The sequence below is a fragment of the Salminus brasiliensis genome, chromosome 4 (assembly GCF_030463535.1).
Source record: "Salminus brasiliensis chromosome 4, fSalBra1.hap2, whole genome shotgun sequence".
Lineage (NCBI taxonomy): Eukaryota > Metazoa > Chordata > Actinopteri > Characiformes > Bryconidae > Salminus > Salminus brasiliensis.
In genome coordinates this window covers 420996-447548 of record NC_132881.1, presented here as the reverse complement: position 1 = coordinate 447548, position 26553 = coordinate 420996, and the positions used below count along the sequence as shown (strand labels likewise).

Sequence of the window (26553 nt, the reverse complement as noted above, 5' to 3'; positions counted from 1 at the left end):
GCTGGATGAAGCTAAACCTGCTGGAGGCTGAATGGGTGGGGCTAAACTGCTGTAGGCTGAGTGGGTGGGGCTAAACTGCTAGAGGCTGAATGGGCGGTACATTCAAATGACATCACATCACTCAGCGTCTAGAACCCTTAGCAGAACATTAATTTATGACACAGATAAATACTACAAGTGTTCCCACTGAGGGCTGTCTGCTTACAAAAAGAACACATCAAAGTCGGATTCAGAGAGAGTGTGTGTGTGTGTGTCTGTGTGTGTGTGTGTGTGTGTGTCCAGTGTGGATTCTTAGAGCCCACAGCCCACAACATGAGAAACACCACATGCATTATTCCAAACACACCCACAAGGCTCTGAAGACCCCCACCACACACACACACACACACACACTCACACATTCACACACAGGCACATTCACACACTCACACACACATTCGCATTTCCACACTGTGCTTTAGCACGAAGCCCCCATGAATAAGTAATGCGCTAAAAATAGAGCAGGAGAGAGAGAGAGAGAGACACTGACTCGGTGAAAGAGAGAGAGAGAGAATCACTTACAATGTCTAGAAGCAAACCAGTGACAACGCATGTGCACACACACTCTCTCTCTCTGTCTGTCTCTCTGTGGGTCTGTCTGTCTGTCTCTGTCTCTCTGTGGGTCTGTCTCTCTCTCTCTGTGTCTCTCTCTCTCTGTGGGTCTGTCTCTCTCTCTCTGTGGGTCTGTCTTTTCTGTCTGTCTCTCTCTCTCTCTGTCTGTCTCTCTCTCTCTGTGGGTCTGTCTCTCTCTCTCTGTGTCTGTCTCTCTCTCTCTGTGGGTCTGTCTCTCTCTCTCTCTGGGTCTGTCTTTTCTGTCTGTCTCTCTCTCTCTCTCTCTGTGTCTGTCTGTCTGTCTGTCTCTCTCTCTCTCTCTGTGTCTGTCTGTCTGTCTCTCTCTCTGTGTCTGTCTGTATCTGTCTCTCTCTCTGTGTGTCTCTCTCACTGTCTCTCTCTCTGTGTGTCTGTCTCTCTCTCTGTCTCTCTCTCTGATAGGCTCTCGGTGCTCCTTCCCGTACTTGACTCGGACTGCCGCTCAGGCGATTAGCGCTGTGCTATCAAACAGCAGCTGCTGGAGGAATCAGACAGACGCTAATTAGAAACAATGAAAGCGACTCGGCGCCGCCAGCGCAGAACCTCCCCTCCACCAGCCTCGCTCCCCGACACCAGCCTCACTCCCCGGCAACAGCCTCTCCCTTCCCGACACCAGCCTCGCTCCCCGGCACCAGCCTCGCTCCCCGGCACCAGCCTCGCTCCACGACACCAGCCTCGCTCCCTGACACCAGCCTCTCCCTCCCCGGCACCAGCCTCGCTCCACGACACCAGCCTCTCCCTCCCCGGCACCAGCCTCGCTCCACGACACCAGCCTCGCTCCCTGACACCAGCCTCTCCCTCCCCGACACCAGCAGGATTTCACGGTACTGTTAGCTGGAGTTAACGTTACTGTTCGTTTTTTTAACGTATCCATGGTTGGTTTTTAACGTATCCAGAGTTGTTGCTAAACTAGGCCACATGTATGAAGCTGTGTTGGTGATGGGCAGATGGTACCGCCCACCCCCCCATTTCAGGAAGCAGAATCACACTGTTGATAAGACGCTGTCCTCACTGTTTCCTTCAGCTTCCTGTCTCCTCAGATCTAAAGCAGACGAGTCCCGTCCTCCTGAAACTCACAGCCCGGGCGCTGACTCACATACTGCTGCCTTGGAGCCTCCTTACGCCCGGGTTGATCCACTCACCGGCACAGCTGCTTAAAGAAACAGCAGGGCCATTCAACAGCTGGCTCTGAAGCACTAAGAGAGATATTTACATGAACTTACGTAACGACACAGTTAACGACCTGTTCTCCGGATGGCCCGCTCAGGGTCTGCGAGCAGGAGCGAACAGGATGATTTAAAAACAATGAGAAGATTAAATCAGATCTTCTACTTATACTCCGACTGAACGTTCATCACTGGATATTTTATACAGTTAAACTGGTCCCAGTACAGTGTTCTTTTAGCCAGCTTCCTGTCTTCCCATAGCAAAACTGTCTACCAGTTCCCCACCAATCACACAGATTTTTCACCAGATTCTCCCTGAAGAGTGTTTATATGTGTGGTTGAGGACTGAGGTGTGTCCTGGGGTAGTTTCATCAGCAGCTCACAGTGGGAGCTAGCCAGGCTAAAGTACTGTCTCCAAACATGGTGGAGGTAGTTTCACGTACTGCAACTGTAACTAAGACCCCAACAGTAAACAATGAGAGCCCCCCCTATTCCAAACATACATTTACAAGAGTTGATGTAGATGTGTGTAGACTGTAGATGTGAACTTCTCGGAACGTCCCGAAGGTCCCGAAGGTCCTGAGGGGTCCTGAGGGGTCTTGGTTGAGTAAATGCTATTGTTTATGAACTGGCAGTTCGGCTGATAGAAACACAGGAAACATGCGTGAGTGTTTTCATGTGTAAACTGCTAAAGCTCAAATCAACCAAAAATATCGTAGTAAAAATCTTCGGCCCCGATCTGCCGCCCTCAGTAACAACCCTGTTAGCCCCTGAGCCACACAGGACACAGGAAGTGGGCCACTGTGGACTGTGTGAGATCTCTCCGCTGTGTCTGATCACTGCTGGTCTCTGGCTGTCGAGAGTCTTGTGAAGAAAACTGTGCCGTTGAACTCTCCGCCAATGTTGATTCAACACGTCCAGCACGAGCTCTGGGCCATATGCCTGCAGCGCAGCCGGTTCCACCAGCTCAGAACCGACAAAACGGAACTGTCCTGTAGCCCAACTTCGGAACATACACATAAAACCAGGAGTCTGAACCTGAACCTGTTTCACTGCAGTGGATTTTCCTCTTTTCTAAAGAAACAGATTAGAATTCTTCTTTAAGCCTCTGAAGTTCACTGCGTCCCGGACCACCTGCCTCAGAACTCTGGGACATTGTATATCCAGTGGAACAGTGTTCTTTAGGTACTGATATTAAAGTACTGATATTTAAGTACTGAGATCCAGTGGAACAGTGTTCTTCAGGTACTGATATTAAAGTACTGATATTTAAGTACTGAGATCCAGTGGAACAGTGTTCTTCAGGTACTGATATTAAAGTACTGATATTTAAGTACTGAGATCCAGTGGAACAGTGTTCTTCAGGTACTGATATTAAAGTACTGATATTAAAGTACTGATATTTAAGTACTGAGATCCAGTGGAACAGTGTTCTTCAGGTACTGATATTAAAGTACTGATATTTAAGTACTGAGATCCAGTGGAACAGTGTTCTTCAGGTACTGATATTAAAGTACTGATATTTAAGTACTGAGATCCAGTGGAACAGTGTTCTTCAGGTACTGATATTAAAGTACTGATATTTAAGTACTGAGATCCAGTGGAACAGTGTTCTTCAGGTACTGATATTAAAGTACTGATATTAAAGTACTGAGATCCAGTGGAACAGTGTTCTTCAGGTACTGATATTAAAGTACTGATATTAAAGTACTGATATTTAAGTACTGAGATCCAGTGGAACAGTGTTCTTCAGGTACTGATATTAAAGTACTGATATTAAAGTACTGAGATCCAGTGGAACAGTGTTCTTCAGGTACTGATATTAAAGTACTGTTATTAAAGTACTGATATCCACTGAACACACAGAACAGCACAGTTCTAAACACAATCATGATTCTACAAGTTGTCTCTCCTTAAACTAGTTACTTAACCCCACAGAACCCAACAGAACCAGTACCAGGCCAAGAGAGGTAGAAAACTCATTGTTTTAAGATGCCATTAGATGGCGCTGCACAGATGGTCATGTTAGCCATGTTAAGAGCTGCAGTTTTCCATAACAGCTTTTATATATAATGTGTAACACACACAGGTGGTCAGTCCCACGCTGTAGCGGGACTGACCATAGGCTTTATACTCCACACACACACACACACACACACACACACACACACACTAAACATCACTGCGTTTCAGCCTCAGAACAGATCAGTACCATCAGAACAGATGATCAGCTAGAGCACAGCGCACATTGGAGGAAAACAAGAAGCTGCTTGTCCACCACTGTAGAGGTCCACTGCACACGTGAAGACAGGTGGTGGCCTTCCATAGGTGCAGACACCCCCCTCCAGCAGAGAACGTCCAGAGAATGGCCACTGAGAGAGTGGACTGGGTTTTAACCTCAATGATTAACTGCAGGGGCCACTCCTGAGGACCATTCCTGATACAGTTGTGGCATCAGCCATCTTTTATGGAGTGGCCTGCTGGGGCAGCAGCCTTTTGACTGCAGAAGGAGATTAGTCAAACTCATTAGGAGGGCCAGCTCTGTCCTGGGACGTCCCCTGGACCCAGTGCAGGTGGTGGGAGAAAGGAGGATGTTTACCAAGCTAGCATAGAGTGACTCTCACCCCGCACAAGACCCTAGCAGCACTGGGCAGTTCCTTCAGTGATAGGCTGCATTACCCCATCCTTCCTTCCTGCTGCCGTTAGATTGTACAAGCAACACTACTCCCAGCAGGCCCATCCATACACACACACACACACAGCGAATCTACTTTAACACTGTCAGATCCTTCCACCAAAAAGTAGTTCCACAGCAAATGAGTTACTGCTGCATTCCAAAACAGCAGGACTGACGGAGTGGAGGTGGGTTCCGGTACCTGTAGAGCTCTGTACCTCTGTACGCAGTCCAGGAGAACTGCTGATACTGTGAGGCTCACCTCCTGCAGCACAGAGAGAGCCACAGTACTGCCCAAGTATCCAGATCAGCCAGAGCCGTTATAAATGAGGAGAGCAGTCACAGAAAAAGTCCCGCCCTTCAACAAAAGGGGCCAATCAGGTTGCCGGTTACGAATAAAGTCCCAACGGTTCTTTTGTTTTATGAGTGTAGGCCTCACACACACACACACACACACACACACACACACACACACACAGGGTGCTGCAAATAACGCAGACTAATTAACATACTAATGAGGCCTTTATAAGCTAATGAGTTTTATGTGTGTACCGTGGATGCAGAGAGAGCGGTCAGTCCGCGGCCCTCTCCTCCCGCAGCTGTAGCGCCGCACGCTGTGAATCATAAGCAGAGACAAGCTTTGGGCTGCTGATGAAACACGGAACCACACGTCAAATAAGGATCCCTCCATCAGACACTACCACCACTGTGCGCACGGCAGCATGGCCTTAAAGAGGCCTTAAAGTGATCGCTTAGTGAAAACCACGTGTACACCCCTGCTCACAGAGGGGGTCAGTCCAGGTCCAGAAACTAAAAGCCCACCCCAACTGCCTGGATGTCTCTGCTGCTGCAGGGGTCCAGACAGTGGCCGACCTGCACGGTGGTGTTGGTCATGATGGTCAACCAGCCTGGTCTTGCTGGTCATGCTGGTCCACCAGCCAGGTCTTTCTGGCTAATCCATGGTCAAGCTTGGCCATACTGGTTGTCTAGTTTGGTGAGGTTGGCCATGCTTGTAGACCAGCTAAACTACCAAACATCCCCTGAACTGGGCAAGAGCTAAACTGGTCAGCCAGCTTAACCAGTAAGAGCTGGGCAGGCTGTTGTGTTCAGCAGTGTTAGCTCACACTTAGCAATATCAGTCTAACGACCGTTGGTCTGAAGGACCTTGTGGTCTACAGAATTTCTTTGGTGGTTTACGAGACATTTTTTGTGTTTGTAGCCAGCTAGCACACTTCAGCCCATGTTCTAGAGTGTTTCTAAACCCTGGTCCTGGAAGAACCCTGTCCTGCACATGTTGGTGCTTTCCCGGAACCCAACACACCGGATTCCACTGATCAGCTCATTAACCAGCCCTTTAGAGATCAGCGGTGTGTTAAAGCGGGGAGTCCAGTAAAAAAAAAAGACCAGGGTCGAGAAACACTGTTCTAGATAACCTATCAGTCACATACCTGCACACGCTTTAAAATCTCATTCATATCCAAATTCATTTAGACAGTTATGTCAACAGAGCTAACACACTCTCTATCATGTTGATTAGCATATGTAGCTACTGCTCTGTACTTTAATCCATGTTCTAGATAACAGTCCTACAGTGTCAGAAACCACATAATCAACTGTATTACAGATCACTGAACACCTCCAACACCGTCTGCTGGAGTAACTGTCTCTACTGTCCAGAGAAGAAGGCTTTCTACTAGAGGAGCATTGCTGTGAGGGTTTGATTGTATTCAGCAACAAGAGCTTTAGTGAGGTTTAGAATGTTGTTGGATGATGATCACCACCCCACCTCATCATCCCCAACTTCATACCCCTCTAGCCCACGCCTGGCATTAGACAGCATGGAGCCAATAGGGTCATGATGATGATCTGCTCCAGAGAGTCCTATTCTATTGGCAGTACTTCTTCTCTACAGGGACTAGACAAGCTGTGTGTGCATTTGCACATCTGTGTCAGCAATGGGTGCAGCTTACAGTAGCTGAATGCATTCATTAGAAAGGGTGTCCACAAATATTTGGACAAATAGTGTAGATGTGTAACTATTTTCCACTATTTCTGTGTAAACTCGGTCTAATTAAAAGCTAATTATTCAACTATCATCGTTATCCTCACTGTGATGTGGTGTGTGGTGAGTGGTGTGTGGTGGGTGGTGTGACTTTACCTAGGTAACAAGGAACCATTAAAGTTACAATATTCAACAGTTAAAGTATTAAAGTATCTTAATGAAAAAAGCAAAAACTGTAATGAATAAATATTACAGTGAAGAAAATTGCAAAAATGCTAAAATACTTTAAAAAGGAAAAATTAATAATGTAGCTCCCATTAATATAATCAATTCTGGAATGATGACTGAGTTAATGTACAAAAATACTAAACTTTGGAATGATTACTTTGATTGATTAATATACTGAATAAGAAAATTAATTAGTGATTTTATATACTGAATTATTAACATTATTACTAAATTGATGTACTTAATTAAATAATTGCTTACTGATTTAATAAAGTGAATTATTAATTAGTTACTGATATAAAATGCCAAACTATTGAAATAATTACTAAAATAATAAACTAAATGTGTGAATTACTTACTGAATTAACTGTTGAATATACTGATTTATACAGCGTGGATAAGTGATCAACTCCTCTTCAGGAATAAAACTTTATTTTTATGAATAACATTAATCTGATTGATCAGATTGGAAAGTAATTGATCAGTAGGTGTGTGTACAGGAGTAGGTGAGTGTACAGGAGTGTCTCTGTAGATGGGATTTATAAACACTCACAACAAGTCTGACCGGGGTGCCCAAACTTTTGCCCAAGACTAGATGAAGAGTTTATCTGGATGAAGGGTCACCCGTGTGGACAGAGTTAGGGGTCTGGACTGAAACAAGTCTGACCCGAGACACACCGCTGAACGGGTGAAGAAGAGTTCTGATCAAACTATCGCTTTAATGGTGGTGATGTGCTGGTGCAGCGGTTCTGGTGGGGGGTGGGGTAGTGGGGGGGGGGGGGGGGTGCGAAGGTGGCGGGCCTGTGTTTGGTGGCGTGCTTGCTGTCGAGTGAGGCTGACACAGTCAAACCCAGCCATCAGAACAGGTCGCCCGTCAGCGGTGAACGGGAGCGGCTGGTGATGGAGCGCAGGACCGGCCGCCGCCTGCCGCTTCGAGACGCCTAGTTGATGGGCTTGGGTTGTGAGTGTGCTGTATTTGGGATGACAGGGTTTGGTGTCAGGTCAGAATTGAGTATCTTCGTGCAAGTACACACACACACACACTCTCTCTTAGACTGAACGCTGTAAATCCCAGATGGTGCCACACCAGAGAGCCTTGATGTCATGGATGATCAATGAACACAAACTGTATCCAAATACAGCCCATCCAACCCAACTGCCCATAATAGGCGTCCTGAAAGCGGCGGCGGCGGCGGTGGCGCTCCATCACCCGCGCTCCGTTTACGCTGCGGCGACACTGTTTTGATGTGCTGGGTTGATGTGTCGCTCTCCGACGCAGCAGCACCAATAAAGGCCCACAGACCGTCCTCACTGCACACACCAGCCTCTCAGAAACACTGCAGCTACAGCTTCCTCTGTATGGAAGTGAGTGTGTGAGTGTGTGTGTGTGTGTGTGTGTGTGTGTGTGAGAGAGAGAGAGTGAGTGAGGCCTGCGTGATGAACATGCTATGCTTCAACAGTCCGCTCAGGTCCAGCATGAAAGTCAGAGGAGTTATTCAGACTAGATCAATAAATACCAACTAATTACATTAGCTGATACTCAGTAATTCATACTGAATACTGAATATTCACAGTGGATACGGAACACGTTAAATAAGATACTGCTCCACTCCTAACAGACACTGAGGACTCATACTGAATCATTCATATTACATCCTGAATATTCATAGTGGACACAGAACCAGTAATAATAGAAACTGAATAATTCATACTGGATAATGAGTGATTTTCAGCAGACATTGAATAATTCATAACAGATATGGAATTATAATTAGTACAAACTGAATACCTCATAGTAGATACTTAATGAAGTATGGAAGACACAGAACAATTCCCAAATGGATACTGAGTAATTCATAATGGATACTGAGTAATTCATAGTGGATACTGGGTAATCCTTAGTAGATAAAGAATAATTCATAGTGGATACTGAGTAATTCACAGTAGATAAAGAATATTTCATAGTGGATACTGAGTAATTCATAGTAGATAAAGAATAATTCATAGTGGATACTGAGTAATCCTTAGTAGATAAAGAATAATTCATAGTGGATACTGAGTAATTCATAGTAGATAAAGAATAATTCATAGTGGATACTGAGTAATCCTTAGTAGATAAAGAATAATTCATAGTGGATACTGAGTAATTCATAGTAGATAAAGAATAATTCATAGTGGATACTGGGTAATCCTTAGTAGATAAAGAATAATTCATAGTGGATACTGATTAATTCATAGTAGATAAAGAATATTTCATAGTGGATACTGAGTAATTCATAGTAGATAAAGAATAATTCATAGTGGATACTGAGTAATTCATAGTAGATAAAGAATAATTCATAGTGGATACTGGGTAATCCTTAGTAGATAAAGAATAATTCATAGTGGATACTGAGTAATTCATAGTAGATAAAGAATAATTCATAGTGGATACTGGGTAATCCTTAGTAGATAAAGAATAATTCATAGTGGATACTGATTAATTCATAGTAGATAAAGAATATTTCATAGTGGATACTGAGTAATTCATAGTAGATAAAGAATAATTCATAGTGGATACTGAGTAATTCATAGTAGATAAAAAATAATTCATAGTGGATACTGGGTAATCCTTAGTAGATAAAGAATAATTCATAGTGGATACTGAGTAATTCACAGTAGATAAAGAATATTTCATAGTGGATACTGAGTAATTCATAGTAGATAAAGAATAATTCATAGTGGATACTGAGTAATCCTTAGTAGATAAAGAATAATTCATAGTGGATACTGAGTAATTCATAGTAGATAAAGAATAATTCATAGTGGATACTGAGTAATCCTTAGTAGATAAAGAATAATTCATAGTGGGTACTGAGTAATTCATAGTAGATAAAGAATATTTCATAGTGGATATTGAGTAATTCATAGTAGATAAAGAATAATTCATAGTGGATACTGAGTAATTCATAGTAGATAAAGAATAATTCATAATGGATACTGAGTAATTCATAGTGGATACTGAGTAATTCATAGTGGATACTGAGTAATTCATGCTTAATATAGAATAATCAATTTTATTTCCTGAATAATTCACACTATTTCATATTGGACTTTATAAATGTATTATACTACCGAACTGGTACTGAATAATCATTCAAATATTTAATGAATAATTCACACTACTGTCCATACTGAATACAGATAAACTCCAAGTAGATACTTAATAATTCATACTGGATAATGAATAATTCATACTGGATACTGATTAATTCATAATAGATACTGAATAATTTTTACTGGATACTGGCTAAGTCACTTTCCACTCTTACTCCATATCCGCAATGAATAATTCATACTGGATACTGAATATTCACAATAAATACAGATTAATTCATAGTGGATACTGAATAATTAATAGATGTTTCTTAATAACTCAAACTGGATACTGAATAACTTATAGCAAATACTGAATAATTCATACTGGATACTAAATATTTATAGTTGATCCTGAATAATTCATGCTGAATTCCGAAAAAATCATAATGAATACTGAATATTCACACTGGATACCGGGATATGGGTAGAAATGGCCACATGACCATAAACTGATTGCTGACTGATCAGCTCATTTGCCTATTCCAACCCCATCAATATAAAATATATCAATTTTACAAAAGGGGAGATATCGCGATATCAGTGTTACTGACCGATATATCGGACATCCCGGCTGAAGCTGCCCAGCTGATGGTCGCGGTCTCTCACTGCCAGCAACGTGAACACACACACTTCGCGGGCACTGTTCCGGTTCCGTTAGCGCGTGCTGACGCAGATCCCCACCCCCTCCCCTATTTCCCTCTGCTCCTCGCTCCAGAAGCCGGTGATGATCAATCTATCTGAACAGCGGTGGGCAGCGAAACCGAGCCGCACGCGCGCTCCCGTTCAAACGCTGACCAACCGAGACACCCCCCCAAAACCGTTAAGCACGGGCACGCGCACGGTGCAAACCCCCTGTTTCCCTTTCCCTTTCTCCAGCACACACGTAAACACGCTGCCACCTACCTGGACCTGCGTGTCCGGTTCGGTCCGGTTCGGTCCGCTGCTTTAAGGTTCTGTAAGGTGGCTCGAGCTACTGCTGCTGCGGCTCGCGCGAGGAGAATACACCCCCTCCAAAATCCCTCACGCACACACACACACACACACACCACTAGGGCCCCCACTCGCGCGCACGGACACCAAAATCTCGTGCCTGTCCAGCAGTTCCAATGGGTTTGGATTTATGTAAACAAACAAACAAACAAACAAACAAACAAAATATGACGCTTCTTTTCCTGCAACACACTCACACACACATGCACGCGCACCCACACATAACCACGCGCGCACACACACACACCTCGCGCGCGCTGTCAAATCGAAGCGTCGTGGAGAATTCGCAGGCTCGCGCAATCCATGAGCAACGACAGCGGTGAGCTCGAGCGCCTTCCTGCCTCCTCCTCTTCCTCCTCACTCCTCAGTCCTCTTCCTCCTCCTCCTCCTCACGTTCTCTCCTTCTCGCTCGTGAGCGACAGAAGAAGCATCACCGCGAGTCCTGCACGAAAACCGCACGCGCGCGCGCACGCGCCGCCACTCATCTCCTGGATCAGAGAGACGGAGTCGTCTCTGTTTCCATCATCATCATCATCATCATCATCATCCTCCTCCTCCTCCTCCTCGTCCTCGCGCTGCTCCTGCCTCCGCCTCCCTCTGCTCCAGATTTCGTCCTGAACGCAGTACACACACGCATGCACGCGCACTCTCTGCCGGCATGCACGCGCACGGACAAGCACGCATGCGCCTCTTGCACGCACGATCACGTCATCGCTACGTTTTCTCCCGCGAGGGAGAATTTCAGTTCAGATTAAAATGATCACACACACTCACACACACACACACACACACACACACACACACTCACACACACACTTTAAAAAACCTCCACCCTGGAAGGATTTCTTAGACACGTCCTCCACTGAATTTCCCAAATCCTCCACTTGCTATGGTATTTCAGGTGGTTGCTATGGTGGTGTTAGGTGGTTGTTAGGGTATCCCAAGTGGTCGCTAGTGTCTCAGGTTGTTGTTGGTGTTGCTACGTAGTTGCTATACGCGCTATGGTGTTGTTTAGTGGTTCTTAGGGTGTTGCTAGGTGGTTGCTGTGGTACCTGATTTGGTGTGCTGGATGTCACTAAGCAGCCTGTCAGCCTGTTAGCGGGCTCGACCAGGACGCCACTGACCCGCCCCAGTCCAGCTCAGACACGTCCTTCAGCTACGGTCAGGGGATAATACGCCAGCGTGATGCAATCCACCTCTCAGTTCTGAAAGAACCGTCTGGCCCTGACGGGGAACACCAGGAGCTGCTCTCCAGAAAACAGCTCAGTGCCACAGTCAGTAAACGACACTGCAATAGATCAGTGCAGAACCCTGAGGTTCCTCCAGCTCTTCAGAGAGGGTCTGATGATGTCTGATCATTAGCGCTCCAGCTCTGTAGCGCAGGTGACCGTCACCCCATCACTCCTCTCCTTTCTTTGGGTTCTAGACAAGCTGTGAGTAAACGGTAGTGTAAGCATAATAAATGTCACTCTAGTCCTTCTGGAGGTTCTAGATACGTCTCTGGGTGTGAATACGAGTGCAGTCTGAACAGGAGGCCGGCAGAGCGGCAGAGCGACCACCAGGGGCCTCCTAACAACCTGTGGATTAATACCAGAGAGTCAGACCAACAGAGAGATAGACAGATAGAGAGACAGACAGAAAGACAAAGACATAGACAGACAGGCAGGCTGACAAACAGTTATATAGACAGACAGATAGAGGGACAGATAGACAAATGGACACAGAGTGACAGATAGGGAGAGACAGACAGGCTGACAGATAGATACACAGAACGTCATACAGACTGACAGACAGACTGAAAGAGGGACAGATAGACAGACAGAAATACATAGTGAGACAGACTAATATTAATATAGACAGATTGACAGACAGATAGATATACAGAGAGTGAGACAGGCTGACAGAAATAGAGATTGACAGATGGAGAGAGACAGACAGAGACAGGCTGACAGATAGACAGAGAGTGAGACAGGCTGACAGATATAGAGATTGACTGATGGAGAGAGACGTCGAGAGACAGACAGACAGATATACAGAGAGTGAGACAGGCTGACAGAAATAGAGATTGACAGATGGAGAGAGACAGACAGAGACAGGCTGACAGATAGACAGAGAGTGAGACAGGCTGACAGATATAGAGATTGACAGATGGAGAGAGACGGCGAGAGAGACAGACAGACAGACAGCCTCAGTATCTTTCCCTGTTTGTGCTGCTGACTGTGTAAACCTGCCTGCACTGTTTGTGTTGACGGTGTACTCAGCTCTGCTGTGTGTGTGTGTGTGTGTGTGTGTGTGTGAGAGAGAGAGAGAGAGAGAGAGAGAGACCTTACAGAGCATCTCCTGCCTGCCACCGGTTTACTGCCATCTCTGTTCACCATCAGTTTGAGTGTGAGGAGCAGGCCGAGGCTACAGCCTCAGTTTAGCGTCCATCATCCTGCGCGTCCGGCGGTGGTAATAAATGGTGTCCTCATCTGTAGTAAGGACATCCTGTTTACACTGAACCACAAACACACACCGGCCTGCGACAGAGCCCGGCAGCCCCACCACCGCCACTCATTCTGCTGTACACACTAAATAGACAAAAGTATTGGGACACCTGCTCATTCACGGTCTCTTCTGAAATCAAGGCTATTATAGAGAGCTGATCCTGCTTCTGTTGGAGTAACTGTCTCTACTGTCCAGAGAAGAAGACTTTCTACTAGATTCTGGAGGAGCATTGCTGTGAGTATTTGACTGCATTCAGCAACAAGAGCATTCTTTTTGAGTGAGGTCAGGATGTTGGATGATGATCACCACCTCACCTCATCATCCCCAACTCCTCCCAAAACTACTGGATGGAGCTCCTTCACCATCATTCCAGAGAACACAGTTCCTCCACTGCTCCACAGCTCCTCAATGCTGGGGGGCTTTATACCCCTCTAGTCCACACCTGGCCTTAGGCAGCATGGAGCCAATAGGGTCATGATGTTGATCTGCTCCAGAGAGTCCTATTCTATTGGCAGTACTTCTTCTCTACAGGGACTAGACAAGCTGTGTGTGTGCATTTGCACATCTGTGTCAGCAGTGGGTGCAGCACTAATTAGAAAGGATGTCCACAAACTTTTACACAGCGCTGTGTACAGGTGTCACTGTAGCCTGATATAATGGGGTCTGGCTCTTTGCTCTGGGGGGAGCTACCTGTACAGGTGATGCTGTAAATGTCTTAGCTTCAAACCCAGACCGTCCAGCTCCACACAGAATGTGTGTGTGTGTGTGTGTGTGCCCATTGTTTACCATGCTAACAGTCTGCCTGCATTGTTAATCAGTGCACTGTGTGCAAATGTGATCAAGCCTGATTATGTGTGCATATGTGTGTGTGTGTGTGTGTGTGTGTGTGAGATACCAGAGGGTGTATATCTTCTGCCTGGACTCTCTCCCAGCTGCAGGATATTTTTAGAAACACAAAATTACAACTAAGGAACACTGCAGCTCAAACAGCAGCAGCAGACAGCTCTTACAGACCCTACAGGTCCTGAGACACGTGTGTGTGTGTGTGTGTGTGTGTACACATACAGAACAAAGACATTATTATTATATATAGAATACATAACATTAACTCCACCTCCTGGTCTTTTCCCTCACTGTCCATCCTATCAGCTCCACTGACCTGTCACGAGCAGGGTGTAGGTCTGTTCCTCTGCAGACTCTTATCAGCCTCCTCTCACCCTGTTCTTCAGTGCTCAGGACCCCACAGGACGGACCACCACAGACTGTAGTGTTTGGGCGGTGGGTCATTCTCAGCACTGCAGTGTCCCTAACTGACCTGGTGGTGGAGAGTGTATTAGTAGTGTGTGTTAGGCTGGTGGTGAGAGTGGATCAGACGCAGCAGTGCTGCTGAAGTGCTTAAACACTGTGTCTGTATGTCCATTCACTGTCCACTCACTGTTAGACACTCCTGCCCAGTCGGTCCAGCTTGTAGATGAAGGTAAAGTCAGAGACAGAAGCTCTGTATCTGCTGCTGGACAGTTTCTGTTTGTCATCCTCTAGTCCTTCATCAGTGACCACAGGATGCTGCTGCCCACAGCACACACCAACACACCACCAGGTCAGTCAGGGTCACTGCAGTGCTGAGAATGACCCTCCACCCAAACACTACAGTCTGCTCTGTGGTGGTCCGTCCAGGGGGGTCCTGAGCACTGAAGAACGAACAGGGTGAGAGGAGGCTGAGAACAGTCTGCAGAGGAACAGATGAAAAGTGCTGAAACAAGGAGGTGGTCTTAATGTTATGGCTGATTGTACATTTGGGGTATATTTTTATATATAGATACTTATTTATGTTTAATACATACAGTATGATAATAAAAACATTGTGTGTGTGTGTGTGTGTGAGAGAGAGAGAGAGAAAACAGAGAACACACTGGTTGGGGCATCTCCGACACGTGTGTGTTAATTTTTCATTGCAAATCACAAAAAATGAAAAAAAGGGTATGAAATATTCATGCTGCTGCGCCGAGAAAAGACCAAATCAAATTCAATATTTACTGCACGCTTCCTTTACTGAAGAATTAAAGCGCCGGAAGGGGTGTGTGAGAGTGTGTGAAAACTTCATGTGTGATTTTCCTGTCGCATCAGCAGCAGTTAGTGATGTCCTTTCACCAAACACACACACACACACACACTTATTTGCATGCATACGCATGCTCACACACACATCTCTCACACACACCCGCCTCAGTCTGAGCTGATAGTAATAATTATATAGACGCACTCACCGGCCATTTTATGAGAAATACCTGCTATATAGATGCACTCACTGGCCACTTTATCAGAAACACCTGCCATACAGGTGCATTCACTGCAGGGGGGGGTACTCAGTGCTCACCATGCAGGGTGTCCAAACTTTTGCACATCACTGTTCACATACATTTAAAAAAGAAAAAGCGAAAAAACGAACTAAAATAATCAGTGCTTTAAAAATCCAACAGAACATAAATCCTAACCTGACCTGTGTCCTTTTACTCTGAGGGGTGTGTGTGTGTGTGTGTGTGTCCATAATGCAGCTTAGTTTTGCAGATTAGATCTTTAAAACACAAGTTTTGCTCATCTGGCTGCATTGTCATGCAACACACACACACTACACAATATATTGACAAAAGTATTGGGACACCTGTTCATTCATTGTTTCTCCTGCTTTTGTTGGAGTAACTATCTCTACTGTCCAGGGATAAAGACTTTCTACTAGTTCCTGGAGGAGCATTGCTGTGAGGATTTGATTGCAATCAGCAGAAGAGCTTGAGGTCATCCTGAGGTCAGGATGTTGGATGATTGATCAACACCCCACCTCTTCATCCCCAACTCCCCCCATCCATACCCCTCTATACTCTACTACAGTTTCTCAGCCCGTCTCTCAGAGCTCCTCCAGATCTTCATTAGGGGGTAGATGGATGTGACGATGAGACTAAACAGTTTTTTAATCAGAGCAGAATAACTGAATCAACTGGAGCTGAACGAGTCAGTGAATCACTTCCTAAAGAACAGAACTGGTCAACAATTGCACTTATGTTTTACTGTTACTATGGCAACCTTTGACCCCCAGATCAAGAGGAGAAGAAACAGTGTAACCAGTAAAGGCTGTTAATGAGGGTTTAATGAGGGTTTAATGAGATTCATCATAATGATGCTTTAGGATGATTCACGAACCACAGCCAGTCAGGATTCATTTCTACAGGACCATTTTCCAATGTTCTGTCCGCCCCGGCCGAAACACTCCTCATCGCTTTAGTGTGAGGGGGCGTGGCTAAAGCGCTGCAGGTGGTTTTTGGGACGGCAAAAAGCGAGGAAGCAGCTGTGGAGGGTTTCCCCACTTCCAGCTCATCTATTACACAAACAGGCAGGACAGCTCAGTGCTGCGCGATACGGCCTCTTCACAGCCCCACTCATCTGAGCAGGCCTCCTCTCAGTCTGAGCTGAGTGGGCGGTCCGGGTGGTCAGTCTCCTCACTGCCCTTTACTGATGCGCTCTCGCTGCTGATCCTGAAACTCCTTGGAGTCCTCCCACGGCCTCGGCCCCCGGATGTTCCTCCAGCTGTCCAGATCCAACTCCTTCAGCTTCTGCAGAAACACAGAACAGGCCATCACACACACACACACGCGCACACACACACACACACACTCAATAACACACTGTTGTTCTGATCAGCCATTAAAGAGAGAGTTCTCCACGGTCTGAAATAACATCACTCCAAACCCCCCCACCCCCCCCCCCCCCCCCACTATCCGCCCCCATGACCCCCCTACTATCTAGGAACCCCACCCCCATGACCCCTATTAAGGTCTCTATACACCACCTCCCACTATCTAGCACACACTTAACACCCAATTCCACAATATCTAGGACCCCACTACTGCTCTCCACTATCTAGAGCCTCCATCACACTATGACCCAGCAGCAGTGGGAGGGTCCCACACGGCCCTACAGTCATACAGATCTGTGGAAGTGGGAGTCTCTCTCTGTCTCTCTGTCTCTCTCTCTTTACCTCATACTCCTCCTCCAGAACAACAGGTTTCTGATTGTTCAGTCTGGCCTCCAGCGCAGGATCCAACTGCAACACACACACACACACACACACACACACACACACACACACTTAAAAAAGTCAAAAACATCTAAAAACTGAAGTAAACACATCAGAGAGGGGGCGGGGTATACATTATGGGATGTACATCTCTATGGGAGGCAGTTAAGGGTGAAATACACTCAAACACACATTCTGCCAGCAGGTGGCTGAAATCTGTGTTTAGCCAGTGACTGACTGTGTACAAAGGAAAGTCTACACACACACACACACACACACACACACACACACACACACACACACACACACACACTGCATGTTAGAGTCCATGTCTATGGGGGGGGGAAGAAACACAGAGGTTTAAATAGGTCACATCACTGCTATCTCCACACACACACACACACACACACACACACACACACACACACACACACACACACACTATCCCCATGTGTACTAAGAGAAGTCTTGCCATCTGGCACTCATCCAGACAGCACGCATCACCATGACAACACCCTCATCCAGAGAACACACATCACCACGACAACACCCTCACTTAGACAGCAGCTGACTGTACCATCTTAAACCTCTGGTTCAGAGCTGAAGTTACTCTCCCGAGCGCTCGAGACGCAGCACTGACCTCACGGCCGGACCCTCAGTGACCAGCCAGTCAAACCTCTTTATTACATAATACCTAGAAGAGACTGAGAGTAAAAATTTGATGAAGAGGAGGCCGTGCTCTTCCTGGCTTAAATATTTACACTGAGGTGAAGGAGCAGCTGAGAAACCCAGACTGCCGACGGGAACACACAGCTACACAGTTCCCGCCAGAGAGCGAGGAAACACTGACCAGGGTAACCACACCTACCTACACTGACCACCTGCTACAGGGAATTAGACTGGACCAACATCACAGGACCTGAATCCTGTGATCAAGCAGGTGAACATGGTTCAATACCTACAGTAGTCACTCCCTGTCCTTGTCCCCACCCCCTGCCCACACAGTCCCCCGGACCCACACAGTCCCCGGGCCTACAATCAGCCTACAGCAGTGTAGTCCCACCCACTCAGCCTACAGCAGTTCAGCTCCACCCACTCATGCTGAAGTTGTAAGCAGTGTTTTAGCCCAGACTGCTTTTTCAGTGTTGGATGTGGTCTTGGAATCAACACAGGTGGTCTTCAGTTCAGCTCTAGCTTAGCACTAGACCTCCGGGGTCACTTCATTGACTAAAAACTGTCTGAATTTGTTTCTGAGGCATAAAAATATTAGTTGAGGTCGTTGTGGAAATGCACTGCCTGTAATAGAGCCGGGCTGCAGCACCGATAACAGCCACCAGAGGGAGACAAAAGCGCAGTTAATTCTGAGACCTGAGCAGAACCTTTAACAGTCACTAAATCTCACCATGGAGTTTCACACCCGACTCTTCAGAGCTGGCAAAACCCCCAACGTCTTAGCACTTAAAGCCAGGTATACAACAATGAGGTAACTCATTATCTTAGATAATAATATTTTTAAATGATATTTATAAATAATAACAATCATATATAAGTTAACAATAATAAACGGTGGATTATTAATGCACTACATGCACCAGAAAAATACATACAGATTTATTAGATTTCAAAGCCAACATAGAGAGTAACAGTATGAGGGGTTTCACAGTTCAGAGTTCTACATATCTGTGCTGTGAGCAACAATAAGCCCCTGTATCAAATATGATACAATTACATACGATACAATTACATACGATACAATTACATATGATACAATTACATATGATACAATTACATATGCACCTTGTTATTTCATTTCTTTTATTAATGATCGGGTCAGAAGGTCCAATAAACACTTGTTTCCTAGCAACTGTCTGATGGTTTAAAGGGTTAAACAGTAGTGTAAATCTGCGTTCAGTGAACTGTTCTTTTAAAGGACTACTTCATAATAAATATTCATATATATATTATAAATGTTTAATATTGATCACCATCCAGCTTGACTGATCTACTTCCTGTCTGTGTGTATTACTGTCAGCACTGTGATGACCTTACTGTTCACACACACCTCGCTGTGTCCAGACAGAGCAGCTGAACTCTGTATGTGTGTGTGTGTGTGTGTGTGTGTGTGTGTGTGTGTGTGTGTTTACCTTTTTCTTGATCTTCTGAGCGTCGTATCGAATCTGTGTGAACTCTCTGAGTCCAAAGGAACCGCCCACGATCAGCAGCTACAATCAAACATCACACAGAACCGGGTCAGCAGCCATCACCACACCACTGAGGGGTCACTCTCACTGACCTGGGAACAGTTTCCTAAAAGTACCTTATAGAGTCTTACAGCTATTCCATGTTCTATATATTCACACACACACACACACACACACACACACACACACACACACACACACACACACACACACACACACACAGCAATCAGCCAGAACATTAAAACCACCCGCCTAATACTGTGTGGATCCCCAGTCGGAGCAGGGACTCCGCTAGAGCTCTGGAGGGGTGCTGCTGTGGTGTCCGGCACCAGGACTGTCAGCAGCAGCAGACCCTTCAGTCCTGTAAGGTGTGAGGTGGGCGGAGCCTCCATCAGCATCACTGAGCCTTAGGTGCCCATGACCCAAGCTTGACCTTCCTTGGAGAACTTTTGGTAGGTTCTGACCACTGCATACCGGGAGGGAACACCCCACATGACCTGCCTGATGTTCTGGAGATGTTCTGACCCAGTCATTATCTAGAACATCACAGTCTGGTTCTTCAAAGTGTCTCAGATTCTTACACTTGTCCATTTTTCACCTTCATCATCTTCATCACCTGTCTCTCTCTCTTCCCCTGTCTCTCTCTCCCCCTGTCTCCCTGTCTCTCTCTCTCCCCCTGTCTCTCTCTCTCTCTCCCCCTGTCTCCCTGTCTCTCTCTCTCCCCCTGTCTCTCTCTCTCTCTCCCCCCCGTCTCTCTCTCTCCCCCTGTCTCTCTCTCTGTCTCTCTCCCTCTCCCTCTGTCTCTCCCCCTGTCTCTCTCTCTCCCCCCCTGTCTCTCTCTCTCCCCCCCCCTGTCTCTCTCTCTCCCCCTGTCTCTCTCTCTCCCCCTGTCTCTCTCTCTGTCTCTCTCCCCCTGTCTCTCTCTCTGTCTCTCTCCCTCTCCCTCTGTCTCTCCCCCTGTCTCTCTCTCTCCCCCTGTCTCTCTCTCTGTCTCTCCCCCTGTCTCTCTCTCTGTCTCTCCCCCTCTCCCTCTGTCTCTCCCCCTGTCTCTCTCTCTCTCTCCCCCTGTCTCTCTCTCTCCCCCTGTCTCCCTGTCTCTCCCCCTGTCTCTCTCCCTCTCCCCCTGTCTCTCTCTCTCCCCCTGTCTCTCCCTCTCCCTCTGTCTCTCTCTCTCTCCCCCTGTCTCTCTCTCTGTCTCTCTCCCTCTCCCCCTGTCTCTCTCTCTCTCCCCCTGTCTCTCTCTCTCTCCCCCTGTCTCTCTCTCCCTCTCCCCCCCTGTCTCTCTCTCCCTCTCCCCCCCTGTCTCTCTCTGTCTCTCTCCCTCTCCCTCTCTCTCTCCCCCTGTCTCTCTCTCTCCCCCTGTCTCTCTCTCTCTCTCTCTCTCCCCCTGTCTCTCCCTCTCCCCCTGTCTCTCTCTCTCTCCCCCTGTCTCTCTCTCTGGGACTCTGGATTGTCTCACCAGCATCGGCAGCCCGTAGCGCGCGCTCCTGCTCCTCTGCACCCTGCGGAGCTGCTGCCACATCCTGCCCCCTCCTGCCCCCTCACGCGCTCATGATCTCATTCACAATAGAAATATGATTCAGTCTAATATTCAGCTTTTAGCGCACGAGCACCGCCAATGTCAGCGCGCGCGCAACCCGCTATCCGGTCCGTGCTGCTACAACAGGAGGGACGATGGTTCCGCCGCCCTCCATCATGTTCATAGAGCATTAGCGCCATCTACTGTAGCTCTGTGACATTGCAGCTTACCTCTGTTCCGACAACACCTCCCTCAGGTTCCTCTTTAGACCCTGTCCAGACGGTTGTTTAATGTTTTAATGTTTGGTGGGTTTGAGGGGGTTTATATTTTAGAGCTGTCAATCAACTCTCCAGGAGCATCACATAAGACAGATACAGTATATATGACTGAACTACAGCACTTTAGCCCCACCCACTCAACATACAGCACTTTAGCCCCACCCACTCAGTATACAGCACTTTAGCCCCACCCACTCAGTATACAGCACTTTAGCCCCTCCCGTTTAGCCTTTATGAGTTAAGCCCCACCCACATCACTTTAACATATAGCAGTTTAGCTCCACCCATTCAACCTACAGCAATTTAGCCCCTCCCATTTAGCCTTATAGCAGTTTAACTCCACCCATTCAAGCGAGGAAAGTTTAGCTCCACCCACTGACACTTTTATGTTTTAAAATTAAATTTGTATGAGTGTTTCAGCCCAGACTGCTGTCTGATTGAAGCACGATGCAGTGCAGCCAATCAGAACAGAGCTCATTTGCATATCTCAGTGTTGGGTGTAAGGAATCAGGAGAGGCCGGAGTAGAAGTGAATTGTGGGTGTTCATGGTTCATGCGCTCACACAGGCGCTGGAGGAGGAGTGGAGAGGGGAGTAGCTGTGGGTCAGGCCTGGGTCAGAGTGACCGCACTGTGTATCAGCAGAACTCTTCTGACCAGGTCTGATGGGTTACTCGCAGACCCAGTGACGCAGGGTCAGTGCACCCCCAGCTCTGGGTCGAGGGAATGACCTAAACTGGGCCGTTTCTAATCCGGTGCTCTTTAAGCTCCGCCTCTCCGCGCCTCCTCTGCCGTCCTCGTCAGGCGCCTCCACAGCAAGAACGGAGTCAATCAACCACAGCAGCTGCAATTTTCTTCCTTTATTTATTTTTTTCTTACTTTTTTGACATTTTTTTAACCAGGTGAAGAAAAATACCTTTTTTTGTTCTGTATAATAAAATATGTTAACTTTTATTTCTTATGAAGAGAAAAAAACAAAACATATGAAGTAAAAACAGAAGAGACTCTCTCTCCCTTTCTCTCTCTCTATCTCTCTCTACCTTTTACACTCTCTCTCTCTCCGTGTATAAAAGCTGAGGAAGCTTTTCAGGTGCTGCAGAAGCAAGAAAACGGACAGAGCAAGAAGTCGGTATAGGACACACACACTCACTCACACACACACACACACACACACACACACACACTCACACTCACACTCACACTCACACTCACACTCACACTCACACTCACACTCAGCAAGGAGAGGGGAAAGAGGAGCGTACAAAAAAAATGGGTCGAGCGTCTTTGAGCCATGCTGGTAGGAGCTGGTAGGAGCTGGTAGGAGCTGCTCGGCCTGCTGAGGCCCAATCGACCAGCCTGCCTTACGGAGGCCAGGGGCCGTAACCATGGCAACCTCTCCAGTGCTCTGTCGGGGCGGCTGCTGCTGCTGTTGTCATCTAGTCGAATATGCTGCAAGTTGATAAGTGACCCTGCACAGACATACCGGTCTGTGAGTGGCCAATATATTGGAAACACACCCACACACCCACACACACACACACACACCAGCATCACTGCCAGACTGAGAGCGGGCCCACCAGCCAAAAGTATCTAGACAGGAGTGGTCAGAAGCTCTGTGGACAGAAGCACTGGCTGACAGTCTGTAAAGGTACTCCAGCTAGGTGGTGCTAGAAGAGAGGGATTTCTGATAAAGTGGCCTAAGGGGTGCGTCTGAGTGACACAAAGACCACCACCACACTCTGAACGTGGTCGGGGTGGTCCTGTCACATTGGTGGGTGGTGCCGAACTGGGGGGACTGGGGGTGGAGGGGGGCTGCAGACAGGCTAAGACAGAAGCAGTGAACATAACTACAAGTTAGGTGTTTCCAATAAACTGGACACTCATTAGTCAACATGGTTGAACTTGGCATTTCTGTTGCCATGGTTACCACTAGTCTTAGATCAGTGCAGGCGGGTCACTTCGGCTCGGCAGCTGCAGAGCAGAGGCTATGTGTGTGTGTGTGTGTGTGTATGTGTGTGTGTGTGTGTGTGTGTAAGAGAGAGAGATCAGGATCAGGAGAAGGCAGGCTGACCCAGGGGTCAGAGGTCGGGGTTCAGAGGTCACTCTCTCCATACAGGGCAGTGGAGAAGGACATGTAGTCAAGCGCTCCCGGGATGGCGTCGGGGCCGGTGTACGGCGCCATGCGGCTGATGCAGTAGTCCGCCTGGTCCGGGGGAAGCTCACGCCTCAGCTCATCTGCCAGGATGTAATTCTGAACGGGGGGGAAACAAACAAACAAACAAACCAATCAATCAATCAATCACAATCGCACAGCGGTTACCATGGAAACAATTCTGTACACATTTAAACCCCACAAACAGCATCAGCCAACAGGAGCAGGCAGAACAGAGGATATGCAGACACATACACAGAAAGATGGGTAGACAGACTAAAAGACAGACAGATAGCTAGGCAGACAGACAGAAAGCTAGGCAGACAGACAGAAAGCTAGGCAGACAGACAGGCAGACAGACAAAAAGCTAGGCAGACAGACAGATAGGCAGACAGACAGACAGACAGATAGGCAGGCAGACAGACAGACAGAAATCTAGGCAAACAGAGATAGGCAGGCAGACAGACAGACAGACAGGCAGAAAGCTAGGCAGACAGACAGATAGGCAGACAGACAGACAGACAGATAGGCAGGCAGACAGACAGACAGAAATCTAGGCAAACAGAGATAGGCAGGCAGACAGACAGACAGACAGGCAGAAAGCTAGGCAGACAGACAGACAGAAAGTTAGGCAAACAGAGATAGGCAGGCAGACAGACAGATAGGCGAACAGACAGACAGAAGGCTAGGCAGACAGACAGATAGGCGAACAGACAGACAGAAAGCTAGGCAGACAGACAGATAGGCAGACAGACAGAAAGCTAGGCAGACAGGCAGACAGACAGGCAGACAGACGGAGAGTTTTCAGTACCTTGTCTCCGGCGAGCACTTTGAAGGAGGCCATGACCTGGTCAGCAGTGTCCGTGTCGGCGGTTTCACGAGACATGAAGTCGATGAACGCCTGGAAGGTCACGACCCCGAGCCTGTTGGGATCCACGATGCTCATAATCCGAGCAAACTCCGCTTCGCCCTGCGGAACAGACCAGCGTGTCTTAGACATCACCAAGGTTACACTCACCATGACAACCAGTACACAGCACTGTCGCTGCGGTTACAGAGACACCCTCTCCCTCAGGAGCTCAGTCAGCCAGTCGGGACGAGTTCAGTGTCCGCAGGGTCTGTAGCTTTACTCTGGAGCTACAAGGCTAACAGGGCTAACGGGGCTAACAGGGCTAATCTCCCCATCACACACTCTGCTCTCAGCTCGTGGAGGTGCTCACTAACCTCCAACAGACTTCATTAGACTCGGTTTCTGACACGCTGCGACTCTGTTATCTAGAACACGGACTGAAGTGTGATGTGGTGACCACAGTGGACCTTATTCCACAGACTGACAGTAGCAAACACTGCCCTGCTAACCGTCCAGCCAGGACCAGCTTTTACTGCCAACTGGTTTCAGATGGTCTAAGCTGGTGTTTGATAGTCAGAGGGGCTGAAAAGCTGATAATCCAGGCAATATCCCACCCTTTGCTGGTAAACCCTAAACTGGGTTAACCTCAGCTTCTGACCAGCTTTGGGGCGTGTTCTTGTTTGATGGCTCAGTAATCGGCCAGCTTGGTCATGCTGGTCATTTTATGGTTAAACTGGTGTACCAGTATGACCACCATGACCAAGCTGGTTTACCAGCTAAACCCTTAATCAAATGAAATAAATAAATAATTAATAAAACCGTAATAAAATAAATACAATGATCTATATGACTATCCTGGCTGACCTCAACGACTGCAGTGACCAACCTGACCAACTACATAACAAACATGACCAAGCTGGCAACCAGCAAGACCACAGTGACCAACCAAGCCTGACCTGATGCCAAACATCAGACTTTGCATTGGCTGCTTCTCGTCATGCTAGCGTTCTCTAGCATTCAGCCCATGTTCTTAGATAACTGAGTCCTACAGGGTCAGACACCACATAATCAAGTCTATTAGAGATCACTGAACACCTCCACACGCTTTGAGGAAGAGGGGCACCATGCCAATCACCCCATAGCTACATTAGCCTCATGCACAATTCGGACAAAAGTATTGGGACACCTACACATTCCACCTACAGGGGCTTTTATGTTCTAAACCCATCAGCATTATAAATAAGGAGCCGCTCCCTCTCTGCAGCTCTACCAGCAGCAGCAGGTCTGGAGCTCTGCTGCAGTTACTGAGTCAGTTGGAGGCTTTTCTGCACTCTGCTCTGAGCTCAGCACTCGGCCCTGACCCCGCTCTGTAGCTTTACGTGGTCTGAGCTGCTCCCTGTGAGCTGTTCCTCCTAAACTCTTCCACTGTTCAATAATAACACCACTCACAGCTGATGGAGGAAGATCTAGGAGGGAGGAGATTTCACCAGCTGACTTGTTGTTGTTGGTGCAGCGGTGTCTCCTATTACATACAGAACCACGCTGGAGCTCAGTGAGCTCTTCAGAACCTCCCGTTCTTTCACTGATGAGCTAGAGGCTGGAGTTTATACAGCTGTGGCTGAATGACACTAAATCAGACACCTGGATTAATAGGTGTCCCAATACTTTTGTCCATATTGTGTAGCCCGAGGGCAGACAGACACCGAACATGCCTGTGGCTGATAGGCTACATTTGGGGTCACTACTGAACACCCTACCGCCGTACAGACGAGGGGTACAGTAGTGTTTACAGACCACAGTGTTATTAATGTTATTATTATTGTTTATCATTACCAGATTATGACTCTCTGCTTTACCATATTATAACCCATGGAGATCAGGCAGGTGCGGAAATCTTCACCATCCATCAAGCCAGATCTCTTCTACAGGAAGCCCGCGAGGGACAAACAGAGGCGGAGGGAGGAGGAGGAGAAGAGGAGGAGGAAGATGAGGAGGAAGGGTGGGGAAAAGAAGTGTCAGATTTTTGAAACAAGCGAAAGATTGAGGAGGCGTTTACACAGAGAGAGAGAGAAAGAGAGAGAGAGAGAGAGAGAGAGAGGAGAAGAGAGGGGACAGAGAGACAGAGAGAGAGAGGAGAGAGAGAGAGAGACAGAGAGAGAGAGAGAGAGAGAGAGA

The 26553-nt window shown here is 47.2% G+C and overlaps 3 protein-coding genes across 5 annotated transcripts in view; all 3 read right to left on the bottom strand.

The window, feature by feature from the left end:
• The window catches only part of slc8a3 (solute carrier family 8 member 3), a 59924-nt gene extending 48443 nt beyond the window's left edge, over positions 1–11481 (bottom strand). For 2 of the 3 annotated variants that reach the window (XM_072677246.1, XM_072677248.1), the window contains exon 1: positions 11076–11481. The gene's annotated coding sequence lies outside the window, so the exon portion shown is untranslated. Of the gene's footprint in view, positions 1–10741; positions 11033–11075 lie in introns of those variants that run through there. The other variant, XM_072677247.1, reaches the window with a different exon arrangement.
• Positions 11482–16445: 4964 nt separating this feature from the next.
• On the bottom strand, positions 16446–21237 carry cox16 (cytochrome c oxidase assembly factor COX16). The gene is made up of 4 exons (XM_072677243.1): positions 21042–21237; positions 19526–19603; positions 17343–17408; positions 16446–16917 (listed from the first exon to the last, which is right to left on the bottom strand). Exons 1-4 carry the CDS (start codon positions 21102–21104, stop codon positions 16804–16806), a joined length of 321 nt encoding a protein of 106 aa, XP_072533344.1. The 5' UTR covers positions 21105–21237; the 3' UTR covers positions 16446–16803.
• Positions 21238–22221: 984 nt separating this feature from the next.
• actn1 (actinin, alpha 1) overlaps positions 22222–26553 on the bottom strand; it is a 35309-nt gene continuing 30977 nt past the window's right edge. Inside the window, 3 exon segments of the mRNA XM_072677245.1 lie at positions 22222–23627; positions 24340–24498; positions 26235–26300. Coding sequence (XP_072533346.1) covers positions 23469–23627; positions 24340–24498; positions 26235–26300 — 384 coding nt within the window. The 3' untranslated portion in view covers positions 22222–23468.

Coding starts and splice junctions, on each gene's coding strand:
- cox16 (XM_072677243.1), bottom strand. CDS start 21,104: ATGTGGCAGCAGCTCCGCAGGGTGCAGAGGAGCAGGAGCGCGCGCTAC. Junction 19,604..21,041: donor GCTACGGGCTGCCGATGCTG/GTGAGACAATCC, acceptor GTTTGATTGTAG/CTGCTGATCGTGGGCGGTTC. Junction 17,409..19,525: donor CTCAGAAGATCAAGAAAAAG/GTAAACACACAC, acceptor TGTGTGTTGCAG/TTGGATCCTGCGCTGGAGGC.